This window comes from Tasmannia lanceolata, unplaced genomic scaffold, assembly GCF_043159265.1.
Source record: "Tasmannia lanceolata isolate RefF3 unplaced genomic scaffold, GAP_Taslan_0.1 ptg000003l, whole genome shotgun sequence".
Lineage (NCBI taxonomy): Eukaryota > Viridiplantae > Streptophyta > Magnoliopsida > Canellales > Winteraceae > Tasmannia > Tasmannia lanceolata.
This window is the reverse complement of record NW_027518680.1, coordinates 8,255,940-8,274,354: the sequence shown is the minus strand read 5'-3', so window position 1 is coordinate 8,274,354 and position 18,415 is coordinate 8,255,940. Positions and strand designations below refer to the sequence as shown.

The window sequence follows — 18,415 nt, the reverse complement described above, 5'->3', positions numbered from 1 at the left end:
AGAGAGGGAAGCATGTTTGGCTCCTAGCACGCCACCCACATTAACCAATCAGTTAAGAGATTGGTCTATATATACGTGTGGCATACAGGGAGCCAGGCACAACCCTTTTCACCTTTTCTTTTTCTCCATCTTCCCCACCTCTCTACCTGCATAAAATCTCCACCACCTTCACCATGCCTCTCTTCTTTCTCTCATTTGCTACACACACACACACACACAGAGAGAGAGAGAGAGAGAGAGAGAGAGAGAGAGAGAGAGAGAGAGAGAGAGAGAGAGAGAGAGTACACAATATGAAGTGATGGTGGTAGATTTATATAGGCCCGAAGGAGCCACATTTTTTCTTTTATTATAAAAAGGTGCTTCAAAAAGCGTGACTCCCACCACCTTCCCTAAACCCTAATTTAGGCTGGCGTGGGTTTTACCATATTGGTCTGTGGATTTTCTCCTCTAAATTTAGCTGAAATTGAGATACAGAGGATCTTGGGGTGCCAAGAACCCCATTTTGCAAGCTTGCAAGCTTGAATGCTTTCCTCTTTTTGCCTTGAAAAAGAGATTTCTTTCCCCTTATGAGAGCGGATTTGTCTGGAGCGCTTGGAGGAATTCAGATGCTTTGCCAACTAAAGCCAATGATCAGTATTAAGAAATTATAAAAAAATTAAAACTCCAATGTCAGCATAATTGTTGGGACTTCCACCAAAATAACCCTATTTTGGGATAAATTTTTAAGTAATAATTAGTGACTCTAGCTAGAGGGGCGGCAACGGGGTGGGCCAGATGTTGAATTCTCCATCCCCATCCCCGCCTTAAGGAAAATTTCCCATCGCCGCTTCAGGGATGGCGGGGAATCACCGTTCCTGCCCCCCAAGGAAAATCCAATCCCCGCCCCACACATTACGGGGAAATAGGTTTTAATGGATTTTATTATTGGAAACATTCTACTATCAATGAATTTGAGAAAGACATTAAGTGCGTGTTTGGCGTACCGTTTAAAACACCATTTTGGGGCCAAATGGCCGTTTGGGAGTGTTTGGGTGCGCAGCCACCGTTTAAAACGCCGTTTGAAACACCGTTTTGAACGGAGTTTTTGGGCTGTGGGTTTTTACGTGTTTGCCCTCACCAAAACTCATTTTTACGTATATGCTTGCGATTTTATGCGTTACGTCAAATACAAAAAAAGTGGGGGTGTTAATATCATTCTTGAGGACACAAATTTATTAAATTGTTAATATTTAATTCAAAACAAGGGGTTGCTGATATCATTATATAATCACTTAATTTTGATTTTTTAAAGACAAAATAATTAAAAGAAACCCTAGTTTCTTACTTTCTTCATCTACTTTGCAAAGTTGCAAACCCTCTCACGTCTCACTGCCTCAGTGCCTCCACTCGTCCGTCAAATCCGGCAAATCCAGCCGTTAAGAAGCAGAAGGAGAAGAACCCCAAAGGTATAGCCATTTTTTTTTTTTTGGCAATGATGTTTAATTTTAGTAGTGTTTGAATGAGATCCTAATGACCTTTTAATATAGGGCCTAATGAGAGAGTAGTTGAGTTACATTGAGGCCAACCAAACAATGCCCTTTTTGGTCATTTTACCACTAAAACTCTGTTTTGGGGCATTTGCAACCAAACACACAATACCTTCGTTTGCCGTTTAATATGCCGTTTTGATCTGGCCAACCAAACATGAAAACGCCGTTTGGCAAAACACAGTTTTGCAAAACGGCGTTTTAAACGCTATTTCAAACGGTATGCCAAACACACCCTAAGAAATTTTAGAAATACCAAACAAAATTTGTTCTTTGGTAAGTGCGTCTACACAAATTAAAAGCAGTAAAACCAAATTTAAGAGCAAAAAATTCAATTTTGTATGGGGATTACAGGGCAGGGCGGGGCCAGAGCCATCCCCATCCCTGCTTCGGGGAATTTATTTAATCCTCGTCCCCGCTTAAATCGGGGAATCTCCATCCCATGCGGGCCGGGGCGGGGAGGATCCCCGTTTTCACTGGTTTAATTTCCGGCCCTAACTCTGGCTATAGGATGCCACTGACGACGCTGATCGGAGTCTCTCCGCCTAGCTAATACATCGTTAGAGGAATGCCTGGAAGGCAAAAGGTGGTCCGCTAGCGCAGAACAAAAAGGGCGGCCTAGTGCACGAGGATCCTTCCATTGTGGGGTATGGGGAGGGCTAGATGTACGCAGCCTTCCCCTGCTTTCCAGAGAGGCTTTTTCCATGACTCAAACCCGTAACCACCATGTCACAATGGAGCAACCTTACCATTGCGCCAAGGCTCGCCCTCTAAAAGTTGTATTAGATTAGTTGTTTGACTGTCAGGACACCCATAGGTCCACTTCTGGATACATTTTTCATGCTCGGAGGAGGATGTCGTATGTCATGGATAAGCGGAAGCAACATATGACTTCTTCATCCGTTTTGAAGGGGGAGTTTATTTCATATTGCATGAGGCTTCGTCCGATGCCGATGGACCACCTTTTCCGGACAGACTTTCCCTCTGGTATCGTAGCAGCTAGATGAGAAAACCCTAATCGGCATTTACCGTAGGCGGGCGATGACAACATTAGTGGATAAGGCATTTATTTAAAAAAATTAACCTTGAAAAAGGGTATTTTTGTCATTCGATACATTATATTTATTTTTGGAAACTGAGTCCTATATTTCATATGATTTTTCCTTGCCTTTTTTTATCTTTTTCTTTTTAAGGAATTATATTCCTTCTCGCTCCATCTTTCTAACTGACATTTTTACCATATATTTTTTGGCACATCTAAAAATTAATTCAATATAATCTTATATCCAAATAGTTTGAAAGTTAAATATAATTAATTACAAATTAAGTTTGTAATAGTTGCAGAAATTCTCCACTCTCGACTTCCAAAGAGTCCTTAATGACCCGCTTGCATACCTACGAAAAAAATTTTAAAAAAAAAAAATCCTCTTCAAGCATGTGATCATTGTCTAGTTGAATGGACCCTTCCGAGAAAAATTTCACCAAGGGTCCATTCACCTATCGATCTTGGCCATTCATTTAGTGATGGGGGCCCACTAATAGTTTATACTGGCTCGGCTTGAACATATTGTGAGACTCTTAACAATTTCTTTTGTCTTAGAACTGTCCGAGAATTTAAGACTTGTAGGGTATCCTGGAAGACATGGGTGTACAAAACCAAAACAAAGGGTTCCCATTAATTTATCGCCAGAATTTACCGTCTTATTTGGTTCGGCAAAATATTCGCGAACGCAATATATTGGAGTCTAAAAGAGATTTTTGTGCGGATACTGTAGATATTTTCGGATACTGTAGATGTTTCCGCTCGGGATTTTCATAAGTGTAATTTGAGAATCATATGAAGTGACGAAAGTGCCATTTGTATTTAGTATATTTTCATGGAACTCATGAAGCTTTTGTAACCGGCTTTAGTAGTTCGCGGTGTACTAACTATATACTGACCTGAACTTCTCATCTTATTGGGCCCACCAAGGATTCTCATGATCGTAGCCATTAGATTCGTAGTGATATTAATGTAGGACGAATTTCCATGGATTGTATGGTTCGGATTATTCGATTAGCACAATATTTGTATAGTGGACCATCCAAGGTAGGCCAAAGGATGGACCATTCCAAATCAAATCAATGTAGCCATGGAGGTATGCCACGTGTAGGGTGGATATTGGTGCCAACAACTGACTTGGGTCGGGTAAAACCGACTCGAAAATAACATGGGTTGGGTTTAGAAATCATGGGTCTTGGGTAGGGTCAGGTTTTAAATTGGAAAACCCGACTAAATATTGGGTAGGGCCGGGTTTAAAGAAAAAACACCCGACCCGATTCATATGAGTGTGCTGTAACTTTCTTAAATATCTCTTGAATAACATAGCAAATTATTTTCTAATATATTGACCTAATTGTTTTCATTGAGGTGTTCACGTCTGTTATGTGAGAATATAGTGTCCTCCTTAAATTTATGAACTTATGACATAAATTTAGAGATTTTTGGTGTGAAGATTTGTTTTTTTTCCCTCCAATCTTTAAAATTAGCCACGATCCTATGCTAAAAAATGAAAACCCGACCCGAGTTGCACCCCTAATGTTTTGTTTTAGGGATGCGGTGACAATTAATTTCCAAAAGCATGACTTTTGCGTAAATATGAAACTATAAGGATTATTTAGCAATTTTTCACCTTGGAACCATTTGGTTTGGGAAAAAAAAAGAAAATAATTTCCATGGTGGTGTCACACCCCCAAGCCTCACACATATGACCTGGGAACACAACAAGCAATAACAAAAATCATTCATATCATAGCATCCATAAAGGTCCACATTAGCATAAATATTCCAAATAATCAAACATTTAACTTTATCTCTTACTCTCCCCAATAATCAATAATGAAATAAGATAACAAGTCTCAATAATGCCTAAACAGTACTCACTGTCTAATGAAACTAAAAGAGTCAACTAAAGCTGTAAATTGAAAAGGCATGCCTGCACTCCCTCGTCCGCTCCACGAGGGTCAAAATCTACAAATGATAAACCACAGTCAGCTGAAAAGCTCAGTACATAATGACGCACTACAAAAGTGGGGTCAAAAGCATGCTATATAGAGAGGGTCAATAGGTAAGCAAAGATGGTATGAGGTACACACGAAGTGGCTAATACAAATACAATAATTGATAAACAAAGTCCACAAAGTCAAATTTCAAAGAGTTACATCAAAGAGCGTCCCAATGAAGGGAAACCACAAAGTCTTAAGAGATTACTGAAAGCAATCAAAAAGTACAAAACCACCCAAAGGTCATGAGCTTAGCCCAAAAAGCATGTTAATTTATCTGACTGCTCGCGGTTCGAAACTAGTTTCTAAGTTCATATACCTATCGACAAGGTCAGCAAATAGCACCTACTGACGGGACCCAAAGCCAACATATAACCCCCATTGGCGCGGCCCCTTATAGTTCACATATAAACCTACGCCTCCACAAAATGTGTAGGTCTCACCGTTGGATCGAACGCTTGGATTGTGTTAAGATCTCACCGTTGGAGCATCTTGGAGGTAGATTAGGTATGTTGGCTAAATGAGGAGACTAGATAAATTAGGCCAGTGGATTAGAAGAGGCAAGCAAGAAATATTAGCAAAGTAGATTTAATTAGGTAGATTTGATTAGGATTCTTTCTTCCATTGTTATCTTGATTTCCCTTCTATCCTTATCATGTAAGTGCTCTATATAAGCACCATTGATTCTCTTTATAATTCATTCAAAAATTATTGAAATCTCAGAATTTTACATGGTATCAGAGCGGCCGATCCGGCCCTGATTACAATTTCTGCTATTTCGATTTCTGGCGGACGGCTGAGATCGGTCATCCACCGGGCATTACAACCAACATTCTAGCACACCCGGCTTCTAGTCCAGCAAATTGCCCTCATCCTCCACCCGGCTTCACCTTGTTTCCGCAGCAACTACACTCTGTTTGCAACTCTGCCTCACCGAAATACCAATCATGCCACCCTAGATATTGATAAGAACACTCCTTTGCTTCTTTGTCGATTACTATTCCACTCTCCAAGTTACTTTTATTCAGTAATGCTGATACTTCTAAATCATATCATACCATTGCTATTAGAGGGAGGAGGTATTAAGGGAATTTGCACTCCACCCTTTTTTGCTACCCAATAGACCATTCTCTTGTCTTTTATAAAATATCCACCCTAATGTTGTCAATTTCTCTAGTATGGTTTGTTGCAAGCAAAAACAGCCTCATATTTGATATTTTCACCCCATTATTCTCTTGGAAGCCACCACCTTGCCTTATCTGAAACCCCTAGATTGGATGCTTACACCCGCACTTTCTAAATCCGTAATATTGCCAGGCTTGTTAGAATGCTACTAATTTTTGCCGCCATCATCTATCGTTCATTTTCACTCAGCGTATTTTTTTTTTCTTTCATACCCTTATCTCTCAAATCTTCTCCTATTTCAATTGAGGTACATTTCTTAAGGTGCGTGCCTGAAATATTGACCTATTTCAATTGAGGTGCTTCATTCATTTGAAGTGCGTGCCTGAAGGAGGATTTTCAATTCCATGACGATCGATATTCAAAGCCGACCTATGCTGTCTCGCCCATCGAGGTTCATTCTTGCCCATGATACTCGTCCATCGAGGCTTGAGTTCAATTTAGCCCATTGAGGCTCTTCGCGACACATCAATAAAGTGGCACCATTTTCGACAATCAACACGAGTCATCATCATCAGCAACATCAGTCATCATCATCAAGGGATCTTCATTATCAACTTTCAACATTGTGCATTGAATTTGGAGAATTATATTGTATTGGGGGATTTTATTGTAATCAAACGTATATCGATTTTCAATCCATATAAGTTTGAGGGGGCATGTTAGAATATGTGGGATCCAATGGCTGGATTGTGTTAAGATCTCACCATTGGATCATCTTGGAGGTAGATTAGGTATGTTGGCTAAATGATGAGACTAGATAAATTAGGCAAGTGGATTAGAAGAGGTAAGCAAAAAATATTAGCAAAGTAGATTTAATTAGGTAGATTTGATTAGGATTATTTCTTCCATTGTTATCTTGATTTCCCTTCTATCCTTATCATGTAAGTGCTCTATATAAGCACTAACCTACTCTTTGTAATTCATCCAAGAATAATAGAAAATCTTCTCTTCAAAATTTATCAGGTGTCCACCTATACACATGGTCCAAAGGTACGTACAAATTTTCAAAGATTGTGATTTACATTGGTTCCACAAGATTTTCAGAATAGTTGGATATACAATTATCAAAAGGTTCTTATATTAAGAAGAGTCACATATTCAATACAAAATCATAGGTTATCAATGAGTACACAATTTAATAGATTGTAAGTAATGAAGGGTAAGCATGCAAGACCCAAATCAAAGGCTAAAGCTATCAGAGGTTTCATATATTCAAAGAGAATAGAGAGTTACAAATCAAAATGGTATATCAAATCATATCACTAACGTAGTATGAAATTACATAACTCGAATGACGAATATATTTCCCTTCAACAACTTCTAGGACACAATACGTATCCCAAACAATGTCATACATATCAATAAACAGGCCTAGAGTGGTGGCCAGAACAATGGTTAAAGCCTCCCAAAGTTAAAGAAACACTTCCAAATTTTCACTTAGTTCGGACATCCGACACTATTCATTCGGACGTTTATGAGACTTCCGAAGGAAAAACACACTCTCGGGTTCTCGGTTCATGTTCGTTCGGACGTCCGACACTATTCATTCAGACGTCCCACAGACCGACATTATTCATTCGACTGGTTTTTGCGAAAATTCCAGATTCATCCTGATTTTAACAAAACTTCAACAAGCCATAACTTTCTCGTTTGATCTCCGATTCGCGCGTAATTGGATCCGTTGGACTCGTATCGACGAGAGGAAACCAATAAACCCAACTTCACGTTCTGTATCGGTATGCACAATTTCTATAAATTAATGTAATATTTAGGTTATATCTCTCCAAAACCTAGCTTCCATGGATATAACCGCTCGATCTTGAGTTCTTTGGGGGTTCCGAACAATTACGAACCCCAGGGAATCCAAGATGAAACACGGAGTTCATCCTTGGACAAAAATAAGCCTATAACACATCTCTCTCTCTAATTCTTTTTTTAGGGTTCTTTAATTCATCTAACACATCATAGATCTTACCTCGATCCGCGTTTTCCACTTCATCCTCCTCTTCCTCACCCAATCCTCTCTTAGGGCTGAACAAAACGAGTTTAGGATTTGATTAAACTCCCAAAAAATGTATTTATAGGCTTTCTCTTAAGAAGTCGTAATTAAATAAATCAATATGGGATAAAAACGCTCCTTCCTAAAAGGAAGAAACAAATTTTCGCTTAGGGGTATTTTGGGGTATTTACAGGTCGTGAGCCCAAATGCCTGTCAAACGGATTAATGTCTTAATATTCATTTATTTCCTACGAATTCCACGCGGAGGAATTAATGCCCATATGGGATTAGATTCCACGCGGAGGAATTAATGCCGAAGAGAAAGCAGTTTCAATTGCACAGAGGTGGGAAAGTGTTGTGTGGGCCCACAAGATGTGAGGTCCAGATCACAATAAGGATCCCAATTTTCTCATTACTATTCTAATTTCAATTGCCAAGGATCTAATCCTCTTGGGCTCTGTACACCGATGGAGCATGATCAGTACCGTAAAATACAAAGTATATCTTGGTGGCCCACAAGATGAACGGTTAATCTTCTGATCAGCAGTTTCCTACCGTTAGATTTAATACCAAGCAAACAAAGATAGGAAGAAATCACAATCAAATAATCCAAACAGAGACATGTAGACTGGGCCCCACCATATATGTTGATGGGTCCCAGCGTAAAATAAAGGTTGAAAAGAACAACCCGTCAAGAACGTACATGCAATGAATTGGTAGCGATTTCCAGCTGTGAATTAAAGAAGGGTTGATAGCGATCGGGGTTAAGAAATGATAACCTGTATAAACTAAAAATATACACCAAAGATTAGTGTATAATCCGTCTTAACACTCGAACCGTGCATAAAACGGTGTCTCCTCTTTGGTTGGTCATAGGCCTAAAATCACGCGATAATCGTATTGTCCGTGGAAAAGTCAAGATCAGTAGATCACATTGATTGATATGATACATGGAGTTTCAGTATATGCAAGTTGATGACCGTTGAAAAGTCATTGGTAATCCTACGCTCCTACCATTGACTCCAAGTCGCCCAAAAAGACAAAAATCTCTTCTACTAGACGTAGAGAACCAACCATCTATAAAAAAAAACAAGCAGAGGGAATTATTAGATCACTTTTCCTTCTCTAATTCCATGTAAACCAGCTGATCAGCAATTCCTTCTCTTGTTATCAAAATTTATACTATCCTCAATCTTAAATGGCATCTGCAATTGATAATCTTCTGTTCTTCTTGCTTGTTCTTCTTCTTTTTCCACTTTCTACCCTGGCTCAAACTAATGGTAGCATAAGCTTGGGCTCTAGTCTCTCTACCAGTGACAATTCTTCATGGGTTTCGCCTTCTGGTGATTTCGCATTCGGGTTCAAACCTGTTGCAGACAAAAATCTCTTCTTACTTGCAATCTGGTTCGACAAAGTACCAGAAAAAACTATAGTTTGGTCTGCAAACAGAGATAATCTAGTCCTTGATGGATCGAAAGTCGAGTTGACAAGCAGTGGCAATCTAGTGCTAAGCAATCATCAAGGACAAGAGATATGGAGGGCGGAAGAAACTAATGGTAGTGTCACCTCTGTCACCATGCTTGACACCGGGAATTTGGTGCTCATGAATTTGAATTCTGGTATCACTTGGCAGAGTTTTGATCACTCCACAGACACCATCTTGCCTATGCAGATATTGGATAGGGGCGCCATGCTCTATTCTCGTGAAACAGAGACCAACTATTCGAGCGGAAAGTTTCAGCTTCTTTTCCAGACAGATGGAAATCTCGTGCTTTTTACAATAAATCACCCTACAAAACTCATTTACAGGGCTTACTGGAGTAGCTACACTCCAAACACAATTTCTCAGATGATCTTCAACCAGTCAGGCTACATTTACCTCAAGCAAACAAATGGGAGCATAACCAACCTCACTTCGGGAAACGTAGTTTCAACGACAGACTTCTACCATAGAGCAACACTCGATTTTGATGGAGTTTTTAGACAATATGTCTACCCAAAGAACAGCTCGAGCAGCCGAAACTGGGTTGCTGGGTCCTGGTCTGTTGTATGGTCAGTGCCTTCCGATATTTGTACGGCAATTACGGATCGTGTTGGCAGCGGTGCTTGTGGGTTCAACAGCTACTGCAGACTAGATGATAATCAAAGGCCTAGTTGCCTTTGTCCACAGAATTATTCGTACTTGGATCCCAATAACAAGTTCAATGGATGCAAACCGGACTTCGTTTCACAAAGTTGTGAGCCCCATGGACCGGGAAAAGAGCCTGGACCTCAATTCCAACTGATGGAGATGATAAACATGGATTGGCCAATGTCCGTCTCTGAACACTATAATCCGTTCAACGAGGACCAGTGCAGAGAAGCTTGCATGGTTGATTGTTTCTGTGCGGTCGCTATTTTCAAAGGCACAGACTGTTGGAAGAAGAACCTCCCACTCTCAAATGGGAGGATTAATTCAGGTATTGGAGGAAAGGCTCTCATCAAAGTACCCATACGTAATTCCAGTTCACAGTTTCCTGTTCCTCCAGGTCCAAACGGAGGAAAGAGTGATCGAGGTACTCTGATCATCATCATGTCGACGCTTTTAAGCAGCTCTGTGTTTCTCAACCTCCTCGTTCTGGTAGCCATTTTGGTGGTTGTTTTCTTCCCATACCATAAGAAACTGCTGAAACATCAGCCAGAACAAGCGACACCAGAACAAAATTTCTTAGGAATGCATTTGCGATCGTTTACTTACAAAGAGCTTGAAGAAGTTACAGATGGGTTTAAACAAGAACTGGGCAAGGGTTCTTTCGGCACAGTCTACAAAGGTGTCTTAGCATCAAATGCTGGAAATTTGGTCGCCGTCAAGAAGTTAGAGAAGTTATTGACTGAGGGGGACAAGGAATTCAAATCTGAAACAACTACAATTGGCTGTGTCCATCATAGGAATCTAGTCCCATTGTTGGGATTCTGCTGTGAGGGGTCACAACGTCTTTTGGTATATGCGTTCATGAGCAATGGCTCTTTAGCAAGCTTCCTCTTTGGAAGTTCAAGGCCCAGCTGGAACCAACGGATACATATAGCCTTTGGAGTTGCAAGAGGGCTCACTTACTTGCACGAAGAGTGTGACACCCAAATCATCCACTGTGATATAAAGCCTCAAAACATACTTTTAGATGACAATTTTACTGCAAGGATTTCAGATTTTGGACTAGCGAAGCTTTTGCAAGTAGATCAGACTAGAACAAATACAGAATTAAAGGGAACGAGAGGATATGTCGCACCTGAATGGTTCAGAAACATGTCAATCACAGCAAAGGTGGATGTTTATAGTTTCGGCACCTTGCTGCTGGAGACAATTTGTTGTCGGAAGAACGTGGAACTGGGGCTGGGTGACATGGAGAATGTGATACTTACCAATTGGGTTTATGATTGCTACAAAGAAAGGAGACTGCATTTGTTAGTGGAGGATGACGAAGAGGCATTGAAAGATGCTAGGAGGCTCGAAAGGTTCTTAATGGTAGCAATTTGGTGTATTCAAGAGGAACCATCACTAAGGCCTTCCATGAAGAAAGTGACCCAAATGCTTGAAGGAGCAGTCGAAGTTTCTGTGCCCCCAGACCCATCCTCCTTCATTAGTTCAATTGGTTGAAACATCTCTCTTTCCGTGTACTAGGGTGTCCGTTTAAATGTGTAGATGTGTGATTATACTCGTTCAATATTTAGAGTATGTCTGCTGTGTATTTGATCTTTAATCAAAGTGTATTTTGGTCAATAAGAAGTTGAGAATCCACCGTCAAAAGTCCCAAAATGCATGTTAGATCAATAAAATTCTTTGTGGGATTAATTCTTCATTGAAGACAATCTAAGGAGTTCAACTGCAATAAAATTTTAAATTTTAGAGCCACCGATGTCTCAGGCATGAATGCTTTTAGGAATACCAAATGAAATTTGTTCTATGGTAAGTGCGGCTACACAAATTAAAAGCAGCAAACCCAAATTTAATAGCAAAAAATTCAATTTTGTATGGGGATTACGAGGCGGGGCGGGGCCAGAGCCATCCCCATCCCTGCTTCGGGGAATTTTTTAATCCTCGTCCCCACTTAAATCAGGGAATCCCCGTCCCAGGGGGAGGATCCCCATTTTCACTAGTTTAATTTGCGGCCCTAACTCTAGATGCCGAATGCCACTGACGACGCTGATCAGAGTCTCTCTGCCTAGCTAATACATCGTTAGAGGAAAGCCTGGAAGCCAAATGGTGGTCCGCTAGCATAGGAAAAAAAAAGGTCGGCCTAGTGCACAAGGATCCTTCCATTGTGGGGTCTAGGGAGGGCTAGATGTACGCAGCCTTACCCCTGCTTTGCAGAGAGGCTGTTTTTGTGACTCGAACCCGTGACCACCAGGTCACAATGAAGCAACCTTACCGTTGCGCCAAGGCTCGCCCTCTAATGTTTGTATTAGATTAGTTCTTTAACTGTCAGGACACCCATAGGTCCACTTTTGGATACATTTTTTCATGCTTGGAGGAGGACGTCGTATGTCATGGATAAGCGGAAGCAAGATATGACTTTTTCATCCGTTTTGAAGGTGGAGTTTATTTCATATTGCATGAGGCTTCGTCCAATGCTGATGGACCACCTTTTTCGGACAGACTTTCCCTCTGGTATCGTACCAGCCAGATGAGAAAACCCTAATCTGCATTTACCGTAGGTGGCTGATGACAACAATAGTGGATAGAGCATTTATTTAAAAAAATTAACCTTGAAAAAGGGTATTTTTGTCATTCAACCATTGTATTTGTTTTTGGAAACTGAGTGTGGACCCCGATCCTGAGGACGACGGTGCCGAGGGACGCGAGATCCCTCCTGCAATCCTCTAAGATCTCCACAACGTGAAGGAGAGCCCTGCCAAGGAACTCTAGAAACGGATGCCACCCTCATAGCATAGCACGAGTGGCGATATAAAAAGAAAGAGATATGTCTTGATCCGAAACCGAGACATACCTAAAATAAACTCAGAGTCGCCATCCATGGATATGCCATGGAACCCTAAAATCAAATCCTCTGTGCAATGGATAACCAGAAATATATATGGGTTCGTGCCTGGTTACGAATGGGGAAGGTCGGAGAGCACCCCCAATTCGTCCGAGTGCAAGCACTTGGTCTCTTATGCCATTTATTATTAACTCCAAAGAAGTTTGGATAAAAATCATGTGAAATGGGAACAATCCTCAGGAGTCGTCTACCTAAGCATATATTTCCTGAGGATAAAAAATAATAAACACATATAAAATAAAATGAAAGATGTGTCACCTAAGCATAGCTAGGTTATGAGTGACATACCTAACTGGTGTCTAAGTTCTGATGTGCAAACACATGCAAGTTATAACTAAAGGTATAAGATCAGTACAAGAAAGTAAGAAAACACAACAAAATATATAATATAACAACACCACAAATCCTAAGACTCTAAAACAATTTAGCCCGAGTCCTCGGATGGTCTGATATTCATCCAAAGAAGCCTACGTATCCCCGCCTCCACGAGAATCAAGGCAACGTAGTTCTTCGCGCCTATTCTAAGCTATGATGCCTAAGACACCTAGACCTCTATCTTAGACTCAATCTAAAAGACCGGACTAGTTATTAAAGCTTCTTGAACGATTATTTAAATTCCAGTGGATTGTAGATTTCAGGACACCCTATATACCCTAACTAAATGCAGGTTAGCCCTAAGCTAATGCAGGTAGTTCCTACAACCTATGTGTAACTAGGCTGTGTGCCCTAAGGAAAACAATAGGATTGCTAACGTATCCAAGACCTAGTCATCAGTCGGCGATGTGAATCGCCAACTAACCGGACGGAGGCACTCCTAGCTAGGACAAACTCCTAACTCTAATACAAACACACAACAAGCACACAACAAAAGACAAACTCCTAACTCTAAAACTCTCTATCTAGGATAAATTCCTAACTCTAGAGGAAGATCCTTTTGAAAATAAGGTTTTAAAGTTGAAGGGTTAAAGCATTTTTATTTACAAAGTTTGGCTGGACTCGGGATATGTATCCCAAGCTGCACTACGTACCTCGTGGGAGAGGATCAAGCCAACGTAGTTCGAAACGAACTCTCTAACTACACTCAGAATATTTTAAAACAATTCAAATGTTTCGATATTTTTGGATTATAGGTTTCTAATGTTTTCACCCTTTTGGTCAAAGACCGGAGGGAAAATACAAAAACAACACCCTATGGCCAAATCCTAGGGCTAAAAGGGGAAACTAGGCTCTAATAATACCATTATAAGAGCAAATGAGTCAAAGACTCTCTAATAACACCGCAAAGGACAAGTGAGTCAAAGACTCTCAGAAAGAAAAGGAATATGAGTCAAAGACTCTAACAATACCAACTAAAAGGATAAATGAGTCAAGGCCTCTCTAAAAGAAATGGAAACACGAGTCAAAGACTCCAATAACACCAACTAAAGGATAAATGAGTCAAAGACTCTCTAAAATAAATGGAAACACGAGTCAAAGACTCCACTAACACCAACTAAAGAATAGACGAGTTAAAGACTCTCTAAAAGAAATGGAAACACGAGTCAAAGACTCCACTAACACCAACTAAAGAATAGACGAGTTAAAAACTCTCTAAAAGAGAAGGAAACACGAGTCAAAGACTCCACTAACACTAACTAAAGGATAGATGAGTCAAAGACTCTCTAAAATAAAAGGAAACACGAGTCAAAGACTCCACTAACACCAACTAAAGGATAAATGAGTCAGAGACTCCCTAAAAGAAAAGGAACATGAGTCAAAGACTCCACTATGACCAACTAAAAGATAAATGAGTCAAAGACTCTCTAGAAAAACCAATAAGAGAAAGATTGAGTCAAAAACTCTTTAATAACACCACCCGAAAGACAAATGAGTCAAAGACTCTCCTATAACACCACCGAAAAGGCAAATGAGTCAAAGACTCCCCCGATAACATCACCACACAAACGAATGATTCAAAGGCTCTCTAAATGAGGCAAGGCATGCCTCCTATGGGTACACCATTTATCAAAATCAAAGCAACCTCCTTGAGGTTAAGCTAAAAATGAGGCTTGCCTCCAAAGGAGGATTTCCTAATGAGACAGAATATGCCTCCTAGTACAAGCTCTAGTATCTAAAGAAGTCTAGAAGACTGCGCTAGTCCACCAAGAGAGCAGAAAATAACTACTAGGCAATCTCAAATTTCCATTCAATTCTTATATAAACAAATCAAGTACTAAGCAAAGAAATACTTATAACTAAAGAGTACACAACCTGTAATAATAGCAATCATAGCATGATAAACAACATTAATTAGCCCAGACCAGCCGCTAGGTAGCCTAATGAAGTAAAAACAATATCAAACACTTCAAAGCCAACCACAAACCCCAATACGGGGACGCCAACGAAATCAGATGATGCCAAAGTAATCATCTGATTTCATACACATACAATATTTCTACAAACCGCCTTGAAATCAAACAGTACTCATGTCGATAACATCGAATAGAGTAGTCATCTGATTTCCTTCTTCAATTAAACAATTTATTTAAATAAAAAATAAGTATGATAAGCTTTCAAGATAGTCTCACCTGAACAGTCCATTCATCTTCAGAACTTAACTCAAAACTTAACATAAAAGAAGAATCTTAAATTTTCAACAAATTATACAAATGCATGCAATGATATTTCTGATTTTTATAAATTTTGGTGCATAACAGGGGGCATCAACTTGTGCAGATTCAAGTGCAAAAAACGGTGAGCCACAAAACACAAAGACGGGCTCCAAGAAACCTTATCATTGCCTAGAGAAGGGTTCTTTTAAAAAAAATGGTAAAAGAAATCCAAAAGGTTGGGTAGGCCTACTAAACAAAAGAGGGGAGCGCTACTTGGATTGAGCGAGTCCCCTAAAGATGGGCTTGGGCTAGCGCCTTCATCGCCCGGACCCGACAAGGTATTCCCAAAATCGATGAGATCCTGAAATGCAAAGGGAGTCCCGAGGAACGCGTAAAGAGTAAACCCGAAGAACTGAGGTAGATCTCGAATGATAAAGATGATCCTGGAAAACCTAAGAAACCGCGAGTAGGGGATAGCCACACAAACCTTACAAAGATCCCGAACGCTAAGGCAAAATCTATATGAGAGGAGGAAGAGAATTGGTCGGGGGCTTGTTGCTGATTTGTTCCATATGGAACAAAGTCGACTCAACAAGAAACGCTATGATTGCAACCAATGCAAGGGACTAGTCTGCCGTCAATCGACTTGCTCCAAATAAAGTTAACTCGGCCTAAGCAATGGGATGTAGCTTGCGAATGAAATCAAAAGACTCAAGTCATGCGTCCTCTTAAGGTGGGAAAAAAAAACAAAACCCTACACAAGTAATGTAACATCTCCAAAATAATACCGACAATTGGGTTGAGCCAAGCAAATGAGGATTTGATTCCTATATAAAAAGGTGCTATACAAGATTTGATATTCATAACACAAGTAGAATATATCCAACACTCATCTGCTCATCAGCCCAAACGAGAGCCTGCCATTCAAGTAGACCTAAAGCCCTTCGAATGGCACTTAACACATGCGGGGTTCAGGAACATAGGCCATTCTTTCTATACAAGTCTTTTTTTTTATAAAGGTCAATACTTTGAGAATTCAATTACCATGCAAACAAGATTAGACAATCAATATGCGAACAACATGGGGAACATGTTTAGCATAGCAGGCTGTTGGCATTACTCAAACAATTAGGCCACTTCCCACTGGACCTTCAAATGTCACCCAAACAAGAAAATTTTACCTCTGAAATAATTTACTTAAATGAACCCCTGATGGTCTGAAATGCCATCATTGATTCAACCATGGATACATTCTTGAATCGGTAAGCATGAAAACTACCAGTTGCATTGGAATTCAATAAGAGACATACAATCTAGAACTTCCAAATTCAGGGACATAACCATCACAATTAACACAAAAGAAAAGAAAAGAGGGAGCGCTTTGGTGACTCCAAATACCAAACTACAAACCTCTTCTAGAAATCCAGACACACCTTCAAAGATATCCACATCCAGAATCTATATAAAAAAAATTAAAGAAATTGGCAAGAACAATTTACCTTTGATTCTTGCAGTAGCTTGATTTAAAATCGCAGATTCAACCCACGCTTTATTGAAATAAAAATGAAATCTATTGGCCGATGAATCGAGGATTGCAGATTGGAGAGAAAGAGAAATCGGTGAAGTGAGGGAGATGACCGGAAAATGGGTTAGGATGGTCGGATTCAATGGTGGCTGCCAAATGGGTGTGAAAATGGAGTGGGCTTGATGGTGGTTTGGGTGGAATATGTATAAGACGGTGGTGGGTTTTGAAATGGATGGAAGAGGGTTTGAAGAGGGAGTGGTAAAGAGGGTTCTCGGTCGGATTTGGGGATTTTCCACCGGAGAAGATGGTGGTGCCGTGAAGTGCGGCTGAGAGGAGGATCTGCCGGATTTGAGTTTTGGGTTAAATGGGGTTTGGTGATAAAAATGGGGGGGGGTGAAGAAGAGGTGAGATGGGGTGGCAACAGAGGAGGTTGAAATGGGAAAAATGGAGGTTGCAGAGATGGGAATGAGATGGGTTTGGAGATGAAGGGTTTTGGGGTGGTCGGATTGGGGAAGTAGAGGTGGTTTGAGTTGGTCCGTGGATGGAGGTGGCATGACCGGAGAAGATGGGTATCGGCCGGAGGAGAGGGTGGGGATGGAGCCGGATTCCGGTGAAGAATCCACCGGAGAAGATGGGTAGATGGAAATGGGTTTGCGGAGGGGGAGGAGGATGGTGAGAGTGGTGGTGGCTGCGATCGGAGGAGGTGACTGCCGGAAGGGGTAGATTGATCGGAGAAGATGGAGCCTTCGGCCTCCTCTCTCTTTCGGCCTCCTCTCTCTTGTTCTCCTTCTCTCCCTCTGCGGCTGCAGAAATCCCCCTCTCCTGCAAACCCTAGCTCGATGGGTTTTATTAAAAACAAGATGATGAAATTGACCCCCCTACTTCTCCTTTGGACAGCCCTCCTCTATGTAATTTTTAACGAATTATGACCTAAAGGGGGGGGTCCAAGTAAAAAAAAATGGGGCAAAGATTCCCCTCTCTCTACATGATCCTAACCCTCTAATTTGATCTGATAGCCCCTACTCATTGCTTGAAGAGGAAGAAATAGAAATTTCCAAGAATGCCCTCTTGCACAGGGGAAATGACATATTTCACCTCCGCCCTTCCGAACTTGCACCACGACACTGCCCTAGCTCGTTCGCTAGGCAAACGTTCGGATGCTGACAAAACTTTAAAGGGACCCCGGTGGGACCCTAACCTGCTCTAAGGTAGAATTTGGGGTTCCAATTTAATGATTTGATGGGGTTGTGCTCAAACAGGGAGGGATTGGGGTACGGTCAAAATGGGGTGTCTACACTGAGTCCCATATTTCATATGATTTTTCCTTGCCTTTTTTTTATCTTTTTCTTTTTATGGAATCATATTCCTTCTTGCTCCATCTATCTGACAGACATTTTTACCATATATTTTAGGGCAAATCTAAAAATTAATTCAATATAATCTTATTTCCAAATAGTTTGAAAGTTAAATATAATTATTTACAAATTAAGTTTAAAATAGTTGCATAAATT

The 18,415-nt window shown here is 40.6% G+C and overlaps 1 protein-coding gene and 1 long non-coding RNA gene across 2 annotated transcripts; one reads left to right on the top strand and one right to left on the bottom strand.

Moving 5' to 3' along the window:
• Positions 1–4,297: 4,297 nt before the first annotated feature.
• Positions 4,298–17,661, bottom strand: LOC143860771 (uncharacterized). The gene is made up of 2 exons (XR_013239808.1): positions 16,879–17,661; positions 4,298–4,536 (listed from the first exon to the last, which is right to left on the bottom strand). It is a non-coding gene; the product is annotated as an uncharacterized LOC143860771 (long non-coding RNA).
• LOC143850097 (G-type lectin S-receptor-like serine/threonine-protein kinase LECRK3) lies at positions 8,840–11,641 on the top strand. Its single transcript, XM_077359406.1, has one exon. The coding sequence runs from the start codon at positions 8,951–8,953 to the stop codon at positions 11,384–11,386; it is 2,436 nt and encodes an 811-aa protein (XP_077215521.1). The 5' UTR covers positions 8,840–8,950; the 3' UTR covers positions 11,387–11,641.
• Positions 17,662–18,415: the final 754 nt, after the last annotated feature.